General features: G+C 38.7%; 1 protein-coding gene across 10 annotated transcripts in view; it reads left to right on the top strand.

Moving 5' to 3' along the window:
- The window catches only part of LOC119650268 (protein phosphatase 1 regulatory subunit 12B), a 218,992-nt gene that overhangs the window by 109,016 nt on the left and 91,600 nt on the right, over positions 1-18,376 (top strand). For 6 of the 10 annotated variants that reach the window (XR_005249251.1, XM_038052883.1, XM_038052884.1 and 3 more), the window contains 4 exons: positions 89-163; positions 6,958-7,086; positions 7,953-8,124; positions 16,308-17,249. Coding sequence is in view for 9 of the 10 variants with exons in the window: in XM_038052883.1 (XP_037908811.1) it covers positions 89-163; positions 6,958-7,086; positions 7,953-8,124; positions 16,308-17,249 (1,318 nt within the window). In the remaining variant the exon portion in view is untranslated. The remainder of the gene's footprint in view (positions 1-88; positions 164-6,957; positions 7,087-7,952; positions 8,125-16,307; positions 17,250-18,376) is intronic. The other 4 variants (XM_038052889.1, XM_038052886.1, XM_038052890.1 and 1 more) reach the window with 2 other exon arrangements.

Genomic DNA, 18,376 nt, shown 5'->3' with positions numbered 1-18,376 from the left:
AGTAGATAGTCAATGCAATAATGGAAAGCAATTCGTTGCTGCAGGGCTTGGAGAAATCAATTGTTTTTTAATGGTCTTTATTTTTTAGGAAAACAACAGTATCTTTACCAGTTAGTCCGAGTACGCCAAATACTACTCCACCTAATACTGGCCAAGTTAGAAGGTGAGTGCCAATTAGAAGACTTAGTTTGAAAATAAAAATACTATGGGTCATCAAGTTAAAATCATCAAATATGTATAGGATTTTGATATAAAATAATAATAATAATAATAATAATCGTTGGCGCAACAATCCATATTGGATCAGGGCCTTGAATTGTGTTAGAGCATTTCATTCAAGACCGAAACGGTACACTACTTTTAAACTTTTCTTTTTGAAACCTTTTCTCTATTACTTGCGATAAACAGATTTTTTACCTTTAGATTCATGTGCAACTTATTAACTAACGCAATTCATTGTTCTCTGTGGGTATACGCAGAGAGCTTTGGCGTATTTAGATGGTTTCACATAATTCAATGTTTCAGAGGCCTCGCCCGGCCCCCTCTCATCATCCATCTTGCATGTCGGGCAATATGGGGAGTTGTCGCCCAAAGCGATAAAGGTATGCACGGTACACTCTGTATCCGCTTGGGGGAATAATCCTGTGAGTCCAGCGTCTTTTAGATTAATCATGCCACTGCAAAATTACTTTACTTCGTGCTGATTGCTGACGATAGATACAGGACTCAACGATTGCCTACGACGGGTAATAGAGGCGTCGTCCCTCGTTCGCCAAGATATCGATGGGAATCATGCTTGCTATCACACATACTGCTTCGTTTGATGTTATATGTAAGCGGATGAGCGTAAGCGTTCGTAAAGCCCTCAATCGGTACGGGGCTGCAATTTTTCTTCTATTTGCTTCTAGCTTCAATGCTGATGCCTCCTTGGAGCCACATAAAGCAAGATGGAGCTAACAACCTTCATGATAAGGAGTCGATGGCTTTGCCTAGGGCTACCTACATTCGTTAACATTTCTTACTGACGATGTAGTGGCCTGGAAGTGTTTGTTGCCAAATTCTCTCTCTTGAATTTGTCTTAGGTCAACCATGACAAATAAGTATTTAAGCATTGGTTTCGAATGTATATTTCGTCAATCCTGATTTTTATCGACGTTTACTTTTTGCACTTGGTGATTCAAATAACCTCGGTTTTATGCTCTACGAGCTTCTTTTAGCCAAGATATAATTTCAAAATTTGCCTTGTTTGTGAGGACTTCGATCTTCTTCTCTATATCTTGTGCCTCAATAGTCATTCCAATGTCGTCTGCGAAGCCAATAATTGTTACTTCTTTAGGCAGTTGCAACTTCAAAATTCGGTCATACATTGTTATTCACAGGAGAGGACCGAGGACTAATCCTTGTGGAACCCCGCAGATTGTTCTATACGTCTTAGATCCATCGTCGGGAGATGCAGCACAATAGCCTCTACGTCTGTTTGTCTGTCACTCATTTCCTCAGAAACTCGTATTGATACGAAATATGGTGTAAAGATGGGAACTGTGATTCCCCTTGCATGCAGCGAGTAATAACGTTCTCAAAAAATAGCCAACCTAAAAATCTGAAAAAATCATGGTGATTCGTGCACATGCTGTCTAGGCCTCAAAATACTCCCTGTTACGATATCTGTTCAAATAAAGTTAATAATATATATTATTGTATTTTGCAAATTTTCTGCGAACCCCCCTTAAGTTAGCTAAGTGTGGTAAGATAGGCTTTAATATGAAGCATCATGCTGGAAGTTTGGTGAAAATTAACAGAGGTATATTAGGTCAAAGTTGAATCTTTCGCGTCAAATTATTACTCCCCACGAGATAAAATGTCAGTACCACATCGAATTGGGTTCCAGGTATATTCATTACATTTTCATTTCGAGCTATATATAAGTGGTTCCAAATCGTGTAGCCAAATATTCTTACATAAAAAATTAACAAAACTTTTCATACTTGAAGCGCCGAGCTTCCGGTTTATCGCTTGTTTTTACTTTGCATTTCCGCTAATTGATCATACGAATCATCGGTATTCTTCAGTATTTCGTAATATGTTAGTTGAAATCAAAGCCTACCTGAAACTGTTTAGTGCCACGGAACCCCAAAGTCTCCCTATCAAAACACAATGACATATTGTGGTCCATAGGCCAGGACCTTAAGCTATAGAAGTCATAGAAAATAATAAAGAGGTTTTTTGGCGGTGCATGGAACACCGTACTTTTATTCGTATTATACATTATTCTAGTAGGAAGGGGGGTTAATCTACACACTCGAACTCTGGATAAATATTGCCGTTACGTAGGGCAGGAGTCCGTAAGGTGATTACATTTCTATTTGTTTGGTCTTCAGTGTTTCATGATAAATCTGTGGAAGCAAACAAATGTTTGCTCCAGTTGTATGCAAAATATTTAAGATTAAGTTTTGCAGATCCTTCTGTTGAGCATTTGGAAAACCAATTGCTTATCATTTTACAAATTTCGGAAATTCCTAAGTTTGCGAAGCGCTCAATATTCTCACTGTTAGGCTGTTGCGTTTATGATGTGAATTGGTTTTGTCCTGTGCATTTCCCTCTGAAATAATAGACTTCATTCGTGATGAAATAGGGGGGTAGACTCCGTTTTCGTTTCGCTGGTGATGTTTTTTATTTTGCATATACTAGTATTTTGGGAACAACCCCTCCCCCTAAAATATAGTAAAAAACTTCACTTGCGACGGAAACAGAGTTTGTCATTGAATTTCTTTACTGTCTTCGATAGGGGCATCGAAAATACACATTAGTGGCTTCACTAAGATTCATTCACGACTGACATTTCCAAAGAGTGCGCTTTGTTAGTGAGGTGAGGTTTTATATTAATTTGCTGTTTGCCTCGTTTTGATGTGTTCTATGGTATTCAACACTTTATTTCCATGTACCTTAAAAAGCTTGATTCAGTGAATCACTTTGTTTGGACACAAATCATTTGAAAGTCTTATCAGCATTAACTTTGATTTAAACTGCTGGACTCTTAAACTTATTGTGCGTTTACCTGAAGTAAAAAATATTTGTGTAAAATTAAATCTCCAGCGATTGAATTTATAAAAGCTTAGGTTTTGCAAGCTTATAAAGATTTTTCTTCCTTCCAACATGATATTCTTCTGTTTTAATATTCCCCTAACCGGACAGAACACTACCAGTCCTTTCTAAAGCACCAGCATTTTCCAGGACGCAGTATTATTAGCCTTCAGAAAAGATGTACTATAGCCAATAAGCAATAGGTGTGTCCATATCCCAGGAAAAGCACTTGCCTCTACGGCGGAAAATCCGAGAAGCAGAGAACGGAATTAATGAATTTTTACCCGGCAGCTGCTATGGTTGTTTAATGTTGTGGAGTTGTTAGGTTGACCATGTGAGCTCATTCCTGTTCCTTCTCCTCTTGTCCACTCGATTTTGAAACATTCTTTAGAATAACGTCTTTTCGGATGTAATAGAGAAAATCACAACGAACACATAAGGAAGTTTGTGAATCATTCTAAGAAATGGAATTTAAACTTCCACTAATCAGTCCAATATAATTAGAAAAAAAAAAATCACATTTGCTCGAAATAGCTGAACAGATGAGCAGACGTATTATCCTGTATGTTTTTTGAGTTGTAATAGGTGTCTTTTATCTGTAAGATGAGCACCTGCCATTGTTTAGTGCAAAAGAAGTTACTTCTGGTAATACACGTTATAACCATGAAATTTTAGCTTTTGCTGCTTTACCGAAAGTAAAAACCCCTTTTGCTCATTCTATAACTATAAATTCTTCATCAACTTTGCATCTGAAGTGTATCATTCCGTATTTTCATGCTATAGAGCAGAATCAAATTTGTATTTGCCATTAGAAATTTATTTTGCTCTGCGCAGGACCTCCTGGACTTCCCATCAGCTTGCTTATCATGTCAGTGTTCCCTGTTCACTACTTAATGGAGTATAGTCTATACACACAGTCAAACTATGCTATAGTTTCACTACCATCACATTTAACGCTGTGGGAATTATAAGCTCACAGAAGCGAGACAAACTCGGATAACCATGATGATCGGCATATTTAATTTGAGCTCAAAAATTTAGTCTCGGGCAATCCGAACATTTAAGCTACTTCTTTCTTAGCAATGTGTTGTTCAGGACTTGCATCTAAGTTCCTAGTGGCATCTCTCACTAGATAAATATTGTTCACCAGTTCTATCCAAAAAACTTCGTGGTACGCTAGCGCCTCTATTATATCAGTCTACCTAACTATTGAACGGATTTCCAACGTTGTAAATAGGATGCTTGTGCTGAAAAGTGAATTCCACGTTGAGCTTTTTCCACGCCAGCCACTACGTCTACGATTGTTCCAAGAGTCGGTTTTCCAGATCTTTGGCGTAATTGATTCTCAGAGGGCGAATTTTGAATAGTTTACGCCAGTCACGACTAGCATTTTTTTCAAGCAGTTTGTCAGCTGCGTTCAACAAATAGTGATTAGTATGAGGATGGCTGAGTAGAATCATGATTGCTTTTATTAAGCGGAGTTGTTGCTTTTTCCATACGTTTTGGAAAGTGTTATAGATATGAATTTATGAGCAATACCATGACCGTCCGGTTGTAGATAAAATCCGGCTAAATAGGTTACGGTGGGCGGGTCACCTAATCCATATGGATGAGGATGATCCCACCCGGAGAGTCTATAAGGGCAATATCTATGGTAGAAAAAGAAGACAAGGCAGACCCTAAGATTGAGCGATGGCATAGGTCAGGACGCCAGACAATTTTTAGGGATATCGAATTGGTGGACCTCGGCGCAAAACCGGGATTTCTGGAGTTCCTTATTAAGGCAGGCCTATACCGGATATCGGTTGTTGTGCAGTTGATGATGATGATGATGTTATAGATATCCAGCGGCATCCGTGGATGTTCGTTTGTTAGTAACTTAATGATCTCTATAGGTACTCCTCTACTACTGCGATCAATTCATCTTTCGTGAACAGAGGGTAGCGGGGTACATAAGGAAGAGAGGCAACGACGTATGTCGTGCTTCACTATTCATCAGCGCGTCGACCGATTTGCTTTGCAAGTTTAGCATTACGATCTTGTATCCTAATCCCCAAGGATTCCTGTCTAGATTGCTGCGGAGTTCTTCGATTCATTACATTGTCACGTTACCAAGTGTTCTGGTGTTAATATTTAATTCGAATGAAATCTGGTTTTTATCTATTTCAACTACTAAAATCGTAATCGCGTTTTGTAATATTTCATTCCATTGTATCTATATGTGATCATTCCCGGCAAAATTTTCTAAGAGTTCCTCATTTTTGAGCGAACTATACAGGATGACCCGTTTATGATGGTACTACTTTTAATGGTGGATAGTACCTCTCGTTTGAGGAAAATTGGTACATGGAATGGGCGCTATATCTTTTACCGTTACAGAGCTATACCGTTTTTTTTCATGAAGAATGTCAAAAAGCTTGATCTTCCTAAAAAAATCACAATTTTCCACTTCCTCGATCATTTAATCGCAGATTTGATATAATTTTTGGAAATTACATAAAATTTCTTATAGATATATCCCTTCGATGAAATAATTGTTTAAATTTTAAAGAAATGTGAACATCGATTTTTTATGTAAATTTCAATAAATGCATTTTTGTAATGGTAGTGAGATGTTTCCTCATGCATGTTTCCTCCTTGCAGATCGTGAATCTGCCCCCGGTACACGCAGGGCTCCTTGAGCCAGCACTATTGCAACATTATCCTTGGAACTTGATCTTGCAATTAGCGCAGATGCAACTTTTGTTTGGAGCTCTTCTTCACTATCAAAGTATCAATTTTCTTCATCGACATGGATGTAGGTCTAGGTTGTCCAGCTTCTTCTCTTCACTGGGGAGCAGGTTTATTTCCTTGCTTGGTCCAGTCATTTTCCCTGTGCACGTGCACAGGTATGTTGTCAAATCTATAGTCGATATGGCAACTTCGAAGTTTGATGGCTTCCAGGGATCGGTCAACCACTCCGATCATGAAGAGTTTACTCTTCCTCACCACCTTGTTTCTGAAGACCTTATTCTGAGCACTTAGGAAGCCCATGACATTTTCTGTCGCTCCTGATATATCATCCCAAGCACATGTCAACAGTCCTTCTCCTTCTTAGACTGGAAATTGATGGGCTATAGTACTAAGCCACTTCGCGGTGTCCTCTGTCGTGCAGTCCACCAATATGTGACCTGATCGAAAGCGTACCCCGGTGAACACAAGTTACACGCTCCATCCCTTGCACATCTGCCTAGTGGCAAGGTTTTCGATAGTCTCCTGCTCCTGATATTAGCTTTTCTATGTTCATTCTAATGTTATTTCGCCGTACCATAGCCCCCTGTAGTACGGTAAGGTCAAACTTATTCACTGAGGTAGCCAGGTAATAGTGAGGGAATCTATCCAATGGGCACAGTTCGGTTTGCGAGAGGTGTTTTTCGATTTCCCAGTATAGATCTGTAGCATTTTGTAATAGTAGCGTCACAGGGTGTGGCTATCACCACGCACGAACGTTCTTGGTGGATGAGAGGATTAGCTCCTAGAGAGCCACATATCACCCTCAAAGCTAGATATATCACCCTCAGAGAGAGTCAGGTTGGCATCAAGGAGCTATACTCCGCGTCAGTCTATTCTGCTTGACCCCAGAGACTGCGTTAGGAATGTGGCGTTTATTAATAGAACTTTCAGCTACATTACTTTGCAAGTTACTAATTTATAACAATTTGATGGCCCATGTACTTTTATTCTGATTACATTTATTTTCTACAAACAATTCATCACATTATTATTTAAGTGTTGTTTATTTTCTTTTTCTAAATTTATATGAAACTTGATCAAAAAAGTGTCTGCCCATATTCTATATTCTTAACCAGAAATTTCAATTCGTATTTTACCATTTAGTCTTGATAACGAGGTTGAAAATGAAAACGGTAAAGCGGAAACAGCTTCCAATGGAAAATCGAAAAGTAACGATTCAGGATCGTTCCGTAGTAAAATGTCTCCCGGAGCTCTTTTCAAAAATTTCTTCAAGTAATTGTTTGAATTCCGACTTTTAAATGTCGGATCAAATATGAGATAATTTATCTCGCAGTTGTTGTGTGCGGTTGTTTTATGTTAAAAGACTGATTAATCTAATCTAATGAGATTTTTTAGTAAGAAATGCAAACAAAATAGAAACCTTGCTACCAAGTAGTGGAAAGCTTGGGAATACTTAGCCAAATCTCCCTAAATATTAAAACTGAAACTAAAATAGACGCTTTACACTAGACTTAATTTTTTGAGTATAACCGACTGTTAGCTGGATTGTTTACTATAATGAATTTTACAATACTTCAAACGTAACAACTTCTTTGTGAAATTGATGACAAAGTGCTTCACGTCTTTTCATTTGATGTGTCTGTTGTTTTTTTTTGTACATTAACATTTTTTATTTGAATATGGTACAAAAATGGATTGTGGTGGTAGAAGATATATAGGAAAGGACGGGTCTAAATAGAGAGAAAAGTTTATTTAGACAAATTCATTAATGTCAATTTTTAATAATACTGGAAATTAGAACTGATAAACATAATTTTTATTATTTTTTCCATATTGCTCAGCAAAGTAATTTGAATTTATCTTAATTATCTGACAATAACGGTATACGTTCATGTATTTTATTGGAATTTCTGTTAAATGGTATCGGATTTACCTAAAATATTTTGATGCTAATAAACTCCTCGAAAGGAGTCGCCTAACAGGAGCGAAACAATAATTCTGTCGCACAGATTATTTTGAAATCATCTATCTATTCACTGTGCCTTTAGTTTCGTATCATATTCAAATGTCATCGACTAATTTGAAATATTATTTTATTCTAAAACAAAAGAACTCACCTTTGGTTTCTTCTACAATAGGTCGTTTGTGCCACCAGTTCGTGATGAAGAAAGTGAGACACAACGTAAGGCTCACGCGAAGAGAGTCCGTGAAACTCGTCGCTCAACACAAGGTGTCACATTGGATGAGATCAAAAGTGCTGAGGAACTTGTTAAGAAGAAAAATCTTAATAATAACAACAATAACCCGAATGTAAGTATTGACTTCCTCAGAAGCTTACCATTAACCTAAATCCTCTGGGTAGCGATATTAGAACAAAACTTGTTGAAATTATTTTAATAATGATACGCTTGGGCGAGAGGGCTTTTGTTTTGAGTTGGATTTTAGTTTTTAATGTTTTATATTCACTTGGATTATTTGGATTTCACATAATTAAATGTTTTTTATTCAACATGTAACAACAGAAAACAAGGAGAAGGTGTTTTTATGATTTCTTTTTGTTTTTCAAAATTTATTTATCACTACACTAGACATTGTGCGTGTGAAATTGTTCATTATATTTAATTTAATAAGTTGGACGTTTGAACATCCATTTACATTTTTGAAAAGTCGGAAAAATTCATTTAGCTGTGTGATGTATTAGACTTAGACAAAACAATTTCAGAATTTTTGATTTTAGTTTTTAGGACGAATAAATCCTATATTTTGCTGTGATTGTAGATAAAAGAGAGTAGATTCGTTTTACTTGAACAATGTGTGATATAGACTGTAGTTGAAATATCTGTGAGCGATTGTTGCATCTTGTAAAGCATCCTCGAAAATGTAAGACGAATGGATTCTTGTTTTTGGTTTTTTTTCAAATTTCGAAAAAGTATCGAAAATCAATTAATTTGATTCAGATATTAAGCTGGCGGTGGCGCAATGATTATTATTTCGAAGTGAAGTCGTTTTGTTTCTCGCCATAGTCTCCTTTCAACCTGATAAATTCCTTCTAAGGATGTTGTCATCTTTTTAACTTCTCCAAACAATAGTCGTCCTACAAAATAGTTTTGTGAGAAGCTCTATCGTGTCAAACTTTGAAGTAAAGGAGGAAATGATTACGCTTATGATCAGCTCGGGTGAAATGTAGTTCACCAGTTTTGGACATACTGACCGCCAAGATATGAGCGGAACTGTTGTCTATTAATTTAAGTACGGCAATTTCTCCTCATTTCTACTTCAGTTTGTCAAGAATTGATTCGTAGTACTTCGTTGCCATTGTTATACCCCTTTCAAGATAGTTGACAAATACAGTTTCATAACTACGTCACAAAACACAAAACGCCTTACCTGTTGATGGAAGCGTTTCGGTTTTTTGAGTAGTTCACCTTTCACGATTATTTGTTTTACTTTTTCTTTCGTTCGACCGTTGTCAGGAGTCTGCTGGTAGATGTAAGCTTAATCTACGATTCTGAATGATCCCAAAAAATGACTTTCATTTCAACGGTGGCATGACATCTATTTCATTTTATTGATATCGAATTTCGCTTGCTTTTAATATATGATCTACATTCTCTTTTCCCCTTGATTCATTGTAGTATCTATTGGCATAATATAGAATCTGTCTCCACAAGAATGATGATAAGTATCTTATGTCATCATTCTTGTGGATTTACAATTTGACTTGAGAGTATTTTTCAAGTATTTTCCGCATTGATTGCTATTCAACTGTGGTCATTGGATCATCATACATCCTACTTGTTATCTGCAGCTACGCTGAACACCTGTATCTCGTCGATTTTCGGTGAAAATTTTGCTTCGGCTTTGTACAATTCTAAGAGCGGCAATTATGGCAATTCGGTGTTAATCACAGTTGATTCCGCATTCCTATCTCGATTTGATTTTCGAGCATTGTTGCCTCCTAAAGGACTGTTCCGCTCGAGACGCGGATAATACCAGGAATTACATCTGAATTGCCGCAAAAGAGTAACTGAAGCACATTCCAAGAAATCAGTAACGAATATGCGTTGCAATTGATGCGCTATGCTGCACATAGTGGTTCACGGCAACCGTATATGTGAACCTTTTACTTATCTTCTGAACTCATTCATTGCCCAATTTCTTCCCGGTAGTATCGAAGCAAAGGTCAGATGTGTATCCCAGGCGTTTTTAAATCAACTTTTAGAAAAAAATCTAATCTATGCTATATATCATTTACACTATTTTTAATAAGGGTCTTTCTGAAGGTATGTTATTCCCCTACCCAAAAAGTGAAGTTAAGATAGCTATTAATTATCGCAAAGTTCCACTCTTTTGCAGGTCTGAAATTTTCGGGATGTATACAAAAGACGTACGTTTCACTGAATGGAAAAATTCTACTTATCGATTCTCCTTGATATGATGTGTTACGATAGTTACTCCGATGAACTGCAATTTGCAAAACCAATAGCGGTAATCCCTTCAGGGAGCTGTTACGTTAAAATGCCTTTATACATTTTTATTTACAGGAATGGACCATGTTGGGTGCTTGTGTAACGCCTCAGGTTGTTCCATTCATTTAAGATCGCTCGTTCTAATCTTCTCCAGTCAAATCTTAATTGCAACCCCAGTCCATTCGTAACGATATGCAAAAGATTTGGGAGTACCTAATTGGCTAAAGTTTCAATTATTTTAGTTCATCTCGCGGAATTAAAGGCATTCGAGGTAAATCGACAGGAACCAGGGTCCAAGGTTTATTGTTGTGCCCGCAATCTTCTTTACCGTACTGGTCGCATTGATATTAGATCTCGCGGAATCCAAATAGGCTTATAAGACGGAAAATTGGTAGATGAGTGGCTCATTTCATTTCGGAATTAGCTAGCTCCTGTCGGAATTAGCATTAGCTCCTGGCGTTTCCACTACATAGGAAAACCATTTTCTTTTAAGTGTGCAGTCAATGTTGAAACGAACCAATTTGGTGCTGTCTTGACAACCACTCAGGGAGCATCTAAGCGTTGGGCTTCATTTTCTGTAACCTTCCTCGCGGCGTCAAGGGCTTCCTTCGTGGTTATGTTCAGTTCGCCTCACTTGGAACTCGTATGAAAGGAGTATTAATAATATTCCGAAGCAAATGGAGCTTTTTGATTAGCGGCGGTTGTTTACCTTTGTTTGGCGATATCACTGCCTTGTACGCACTTACGACGTTTGTGCATCTCTTGAGCTACCCTCCACTCCTTTCAAAGATTTTGCCACTGTCGAAAGTAATACTAATAATCCTCGTTTTATGAGATGTGTGGGAGTGAAGTTATGAGAGTAGAAACGTTGGTGTACCGCATATGGGTTGAATTTCGTAAAAATGTCTTTAAGTACCGTAATGAATCAGAGGACGCGTTATAGTGATGCATTTGTCAACTGCTATTTAACCTCAAATACGGCCCAAGGTGAGCCAGTGCTTCTTGCTAGTACTCGTTGGTGAACCTCTAAGTAGTACTTCTTGCTGATAGTAGTGCCGCGTTGAGGGTATTCATGTTGAACTCCCCCTCTGCAGTCTCTTTTTGGGCTACAGGGATGTTGTATATTTCCATTGTGATGACTGGAATTCGTTTTCTGCGCTTTCTGGTTCGCGTCTCAAACCTGAAACTTACTGATCAATTGTCGTCAATTTTGGTGCAAAATCGTTTGAGTATGATTCTGTATCACTAGGGTCGATACATCAGGAATGACATTAGCAACTTTGGGTGTTGTCTCCGTCGATGAGTTGCCATCGTTAAGATAGTTGTACCATCATCCCCAAACACTTTTTTTTTTAATTTTGCATGTTTTTACTTTAGAACCCCAAGCTTTGGACATTTGATGTAGTAACTTTTCCTGCCATTTTATTCAAAACTAATATTTTGGCGGCGAATGAGTGGTATTATAGTATACCTACAACTTGTTACTGGTCTCCTCGCTAAGCTTTCGGTCAGCCTCAATAAAAAATATGAATGGATACTTTTCGAATCAGAGTAGGTAAGTAGGTATTAGTGGCCGCTCCGTTTTGATGCCACGAACTCTTAAGACTATGAATGCTGCAGCAAGAGCAAGCGGGCAGAGTCCAGTCGGTTCAGATCTTTAGAGCCAGTTTGTAGCATTCACGAAGGAAAGACACTTTTGCCATCTTGCAACAAGAAATCTCTCTGAAAGAAAGAATGTAGTGTTCATAGCCTGGACCTGGACAGTCGCAAAAGAAGCGCCTGAGGATTTCTCCCTTTTCTCAGCAGCTTTGGCAGTGCGATTTGTAGGGTATGGCTAGCCTGGCGGCAGTGTGACCGCCGTAATCTTGTACGCATTTGCACGTGTTTCGTACAAGTGTTCTCGATCAAGGTTTGTTGTAGGCGGACTAAATCCGCGCTAGTGGTGAGCTAAGTAGTGAGAGTAGATTCCAACCTTAGCAGTCGCCAGCGGGACAAAGACTGTGCCAACCGAAGGATTGGCAAGTGCAAAGCCCCGCTTGGTCAGTCTGTCAGCCCGCTTATTCTTCTTCATGTTCCTATGACCGGGAACCCAGATGAGGGTGACCTTGATCGTGTCGCCCAGACTGTTTAGCACTGTCCTATCAGCCTTGAGGCGTTAATGGCCGTTTGGCTATCGGTCAGAATGGCTATTTTACGCTTAGGGTTTTTGAACCAATCGCGGCAACTTATGCTCTAATTGGCATCTACATATTGGATGAAGTAAAATGTTCTGAGCGTTTTTACTTTATTTTGACAGTAAAGCTAACAAGTTACAACTTTTGTCATTTTAACCAGCATTTCTTGAGGCCAATTTTCACCATCGAGATGACTTTGCGAATGCTTGAAAAAGTGATAATCGCATGGTGCCGGGTCCGGACCCTACCTCCGGTGTGGTAGAATCTTTTATCCAAGCTTTTGAAACGCATCCCTAAAGATGTGTGCAGCCTGGCGTTATTTTGATAAAACACCGCACCATTCCTTTTGGAAGTTTTTGACTTCTAGATCCTTCAATTTCGTCAGTTGTTGATAGTTGAGATAAGAATTAAGTGATTGGCCAGAAAGGAGCAGTTTATAGTGATTGATTCCTCTGCAATCTCATTGAACACAAAACAAAACTTTCTTTCTTCTTTGCCTTTAATCTGGACTTGGCATTTTTCAAACAGCTCACCTACGATTTGTTTTGGTTCTCATTCATTCGTCAATTACCATTCGCGTTAAAAATGATTCGATTTCGTTAATTTTCATGAATAAGTTGTACCTGTAGGTTCGGTCCAAAAGGTTCTTTTCTGTCACACCTTGGGCTTTGTCCCTGGTTGCAGGTGGAAGCTTAACAAGCTAACGCTCGCGTCGGTAATTCATTTTCGCTATTAAAGAAAAAATTGTCTTTGTTATTTGCTTTTCTTTCTTTATTAGTTGAGTATCTGCAACCAAGACAAAATTGATAAGGTCTTCATAGAAGCAATTAGTTTGCATCATGTGCGTTCATTAGATGGGAGAGAGGCAAACCCTCTGAGCACTCAGAACTTAGTGGTTCATTGTACTCGACTCCCCCGTCTAACAAAACATTTCATTTTTGCTTATGTATCACAGGATTTCCGTAAGTTGATGTGATCCTACCTCCTGTAGTTGGAATACATCAGCAGCAAAAACGTGATATCTGATGCGTTCGTAGGCTTGATTCTGCCTCCTCATTATATATATAGGTAGAATCCCTGTTTTTACTCAAACGTCCAACTAATGAATTATGACCCGTCAAAATCTTCGCAATGCTTCTACATGTCTTCCTGCTTTTCAACAGGACAAACTACAGCATGTTTGTTTGATTTTGGCAGGAAAAGTTTTACGTTACTAGCAGTAATTAGACTCTGCGACTTATCCGTACGAGCAGCTTGTTTGCAGTTTTTATAGCGGCAATAGCCACTGCTACCGACACTCCATTCATGTTCATTTCCATCTATATCATAGTGACCATGTGCATACCATTTTAAAATAGAGTTTAAACAATGGTAATAAAAGCATTGCTCAACGGTGTCATTGGGGCGTTTGTCAAGAGCGTAGCATATTGCCCTAAGAGAAAAGTCCGCTTTTCGTTTCTATTCGAAGGGTAGACTCTTGCACCAGAGTGTTGGCCGACCATAAATGAACGGCGTCTCGCGGTAATGGAGACGAAGATGCTACGTTGGACTAGTGGCGTCACACGTTTAGATCACATCTGAAATGAGGATATCCGCGATCGTTATGGGGTTGCACCGATCGTGGAAAAGTTGCGAGAGAGGCGTCTTCGATGGTATGGTCACGCAATTCGTGCAAACGAGAATTCACTTGCAAAGATTGGTCTGAACATCGAAGTCGATGGTAAACGACCAAAAGGCAGACCTAAGCAACGGTGGCTTGATACGCTGGATGGGGATTTGAAAGCCTCAAGATTGCACCCAGATCAGGCATTCGATAGAGCCAAATGGCGAAGCCGATCACGACGAGCCGACCCCGCTTGTGAACGGGACAAAGGCTGAAGAAAAAGAAGAAAAATGTAGAAGACCCCAGTAAATACTGCCATATATTCTTCTGGGGCATTCCAGTTTTCGCTACGTTTAAAAATAACATCATATCTTCTACTAAACAGATGTATGCGGATCCGAGAATCGAAAGGCACTAAGAAAACTGCATTCAGCTCCCCCAATATCTCTTGGAATTTTCTGTGCCCCTTACGTCCATTGTTTCTGTATAGACCTAAACGTACTATTCCATGAGCTGCTCTCATTGCGGTGCTGATATATATCCGAGGGCTGCATAATGAATTTAGCGTGATGTCGGATGTCGCGCTCATGGTACCAGTAATTTCCATATGGACAGTTTCCATATGCAGTGAGGCTAGTTTGCAACGAAAACTCTTTTGTTTTACTGTAAGCCACCAGACTAAGGACGCTTAAGCGAACATCGGCCTATGATAGCAACACATATCCGCATTACTATATGAGGGGAATCTCCGCCTGCACAATCTATAGGCTGAGATAACTCGTTTAATATTTACCTCTATATGTTTGTTCCAAATGTTTGTTTAGAATAACTCATAGATGTTTCACTTCTTCGCACAGTTGAAGCGTTGTAACTCTCATCTTCGCTACGCAAAGGCCATTCAGTTTCCTTCTTTCTGTGAATAATATTATGGTGGCTTTAGTTGGATTTACTGAGACCCCATGCCTGGGGCACCAACTGTCAATCAAGTTGTATATTTCTACAAACCGTTCGAAGATTTCAGCATCATAGACGTTGTGATAGTACATATCCTTGATGACAGCCTTTCGTTACTTCTATTGTCATCTAGCGATCAATAGCCACTTTAACACCCAGCAATCTCTGCGTTAGCATAGCATAGATCCACTTAATTAAAGTTTCATCGAAACCATACTTTCTGGCGATATCACACAGTTTTTGGAACGGTGCACAATCAAACACCCTTTCAACGTCCACAAACACCCCCATCGCATACTCGCGAATGTGATGCTCAATCAGCCATTCTATTTCTTAGAAGTTAGTCTAGGTACTCTATACCCTGGATTGATGTTGCCAGGTTCTTTTAAGTATTCAAAGGATAGTCTCTCATTCCGTTTCCGTTTTCTGGTGGTCGAGGGGAGAGTTCGCATCACAGGCCACAATCTTGACGACTGAAAACTCAATGTGCTACTTCTCATATCTTGCCCTAGGGTATTTTTTAATTTTTTCAAAATATTTCTCTCTCAAGTTTGGAACTTTGTTAACTCTGTGGAGAATTGTTGTTCCAAGTTTTGTCTTTTATCTAACTATTTTTGTGGTTATTTTAGACACAACATTTTTTCAGCATCGACCATTTCAATGTTCTTTCCACTTCATTTGACTTTATTTCCTTGCTGGCGTCTCACTGTTTCTTCTGAACACACGTTATGATTTAAATTTGCCAAGCCTTAACCCACATTTTTACCTTGGCATTTTAATGATAAAATCCATTTATTAATTGAAATTCGCATATTCGATTGATGTGGTATTCCATGAGAACGCATTCACTTCTCCAATTTTTAGTAGTCAATATAATTTAAAGGATGACGAATTCGATAAGAGAAACTGATTTCTTATCAAATAATCTTGGTATAGGCTTTATCTTATTTTTTAGATTTAGGTTAGCTCACGATTTACATGAGTCATTTCATGAGGTGTATTTATTGTTGTTAGACACTTTCACAACTTATTCTTCGAATATGGGATCGGTAAAATATTTCTTTTGCTAAACTTTCAAATTTTAGCCCTGTTGTTTTGGTGTTCTCAATAACATTCAGTGCTAAGTGTTATATCCTATTACAGTCACAAACACGGTTTTTAATTAGCTTCTCCCCATCTATCTGCAAAGAAAATGTTGAAATTGTTTTGTCTATGTCTCAGAGATACATATTCAATTATGAGGGCTATTGTCCCGTTGCCACATTTTTATTTGTGTATTGCTAATATTAACAGAATGAAGTTCCAAATACCATCACCACCGAAACACCATCCATCACGCATACAACCACAACAACACCTACTGTTAATGTAACGTTAAACGATCGAGTTCCTTCGACAACATCGGCTTCGTTTGATGATAATTCGGTGCTAGTAGGATTCAAACCAATTGATCCCGCTCCAAGCGGTGCCACATCGAATAGTGCTGAAGAAGAAATATCCGCAACATTTACAATGACCGTGCCCACGTCTAGTTCGACGAAAGATAGGGAAAGGATAACAGATTCGGCCGCTTCGGAGGAACTGACTAGTGATAGCAATGTGTCGTATACTTTGCCACCATCTCAACATCCCGCAACCTCGACGATAGGCTCGGATCCGTCCAATTCAGCAGATTTAGATTTTACGAATGATGACAAAAGTAGATCAGATGATGGTGGAGATAATGATAGGGATGATGTTTTCACTGACGTTTCGGCCACCCTCAATGTGCCTCTTTCAAGTAATTGCGCTTACAAAAAGACTGATACAGATGCAAACGCCGAAGATGTAATCCGAACAGCATCACCCACAATTTTAACAGTCGATAGTCGATCAGCATCAGAATCAGAACGAGCCAAGCCACATTTATCTAGTCCATTAGAAGAAGAAGTTACGCTTAGGACACCTAGGGATGCTAAGGACAAGCGTTCGCTATTCGATATCGACAATGCCAACTCCTTAACGTTAGCTGAAAAGCTTAGGAACGAGGCGAACAAGTATAATGAGAGTGTTAGCCAGTCGAATACTGACATCATGAGCGTGGGGTTAACAACGAGGCCGACTGTTACGGGAACTGATGAAATTGCAGACGAAAGATCTGGAAGGAGACCTGAGTCGATGCCTTCGTCTCCGTTACATATGAACGCTGCGGAACGAAGGCCTTCGTGGCGGTTGAAATTCGACAGCGGGAACAAGGTACGAGGCGTTAATTGTTTACACTTTTCATTCGTTGTTTTCCAGTTTATACTAACAATCACACATTTTTGTATTTCCGTGTTGTTTGACTAACATTTTGCTCGTATATTTCCAATTGGCTTATTTTCGCAAAACGTAACTAACGACACTTTGCTTGCATGCGCTTTTGCCATCATCCCTTGCCTATTCAGTTGTCAATAATACTTCGTTCAACTAGTAATATATGGGTATGTTTATTCGTTAAGTACTTTTGTTATATGTTTGTAATTAACTTGTAAGGTTTTACTGAAAACTTAGTTATAGGATAATTAGGATGATAAATTATTTCAGATATTTTGCACAAAACTCATTCAAACACAGTCAATTTAAGTATTCCATTCGATCGAATGGATACCATGCACTCGATAATAAGTGTTTCCTCCAGTCAATTTTATGGTAATATTATTCTTCTCTTGATATGTCTGCAGGAACCAAAATTCAATTCGAATTCCTTATTAATTTTAATGTATTCTTTAACACTTTTCGTTTCCTGAATACCAAAGTACAGGACTGGGGCAAAGAGCCTGATACATTTCCAATGGGTGTCTACCTAGTCTGCTGGTCGTTATAATGTGTAGATTCTTGAAGGCGATTTTCAAAATTACCATAAACTTTTTGCAACGAATACGAGGTCTGGTCATTAAATAACGAGACTGCTTATAAAAAAAGTTTTATTTTCAAAATTATTCTAGAATCGAGTGCTTCCCTTCGAAGTACTCGCCTCCTATCGTCACATATTCCGCGATTCGTTTATTTTTCCATTGTTCAAAGCAATCCCGGAAGTGTTTTTTGTAAGAGCACTTTGGAGCTTCGCCGATTTTTGTTTTACCTTTTCAATAAACTCGTATCGGGTTATTTTAGAGGTAGACTTGATCTTCGGAAATTGAAAAAAATACGCAAGTGGAGTTCCTCTAAATATTGCTTTACGGACAGCGCGTTATGAGTAAGTGCGTTATCCTTGCGCATAGATCTTCCACAACTTTCTCTCGCAGGGTTGCTAAACCTTCACAGTTTGACCCTCTGGAATCCATTAAATCATCAAGGTAGCATTAATGTCGAGAAAAAACGATTACCATTTTTGATCTCGA

This window comes from Hermetia illucens, chromosome 2 (genome assembly GCF_905115235.1).
Source record: "Hermetia illucens chromosome 2, iHerIll2.2.curated.20191125, whole genome shotgun sequence".
NCBI lineage: Eukaryota > Metazoa > Arthropoda > Insecta > Diptera > Stratiomyidae > Hermetia > Hermetia illucens.
Note: the sequence above shows the minus strand (reverse complement) of the source record. Positions and strands in the feature narration are given on the sequence as shown.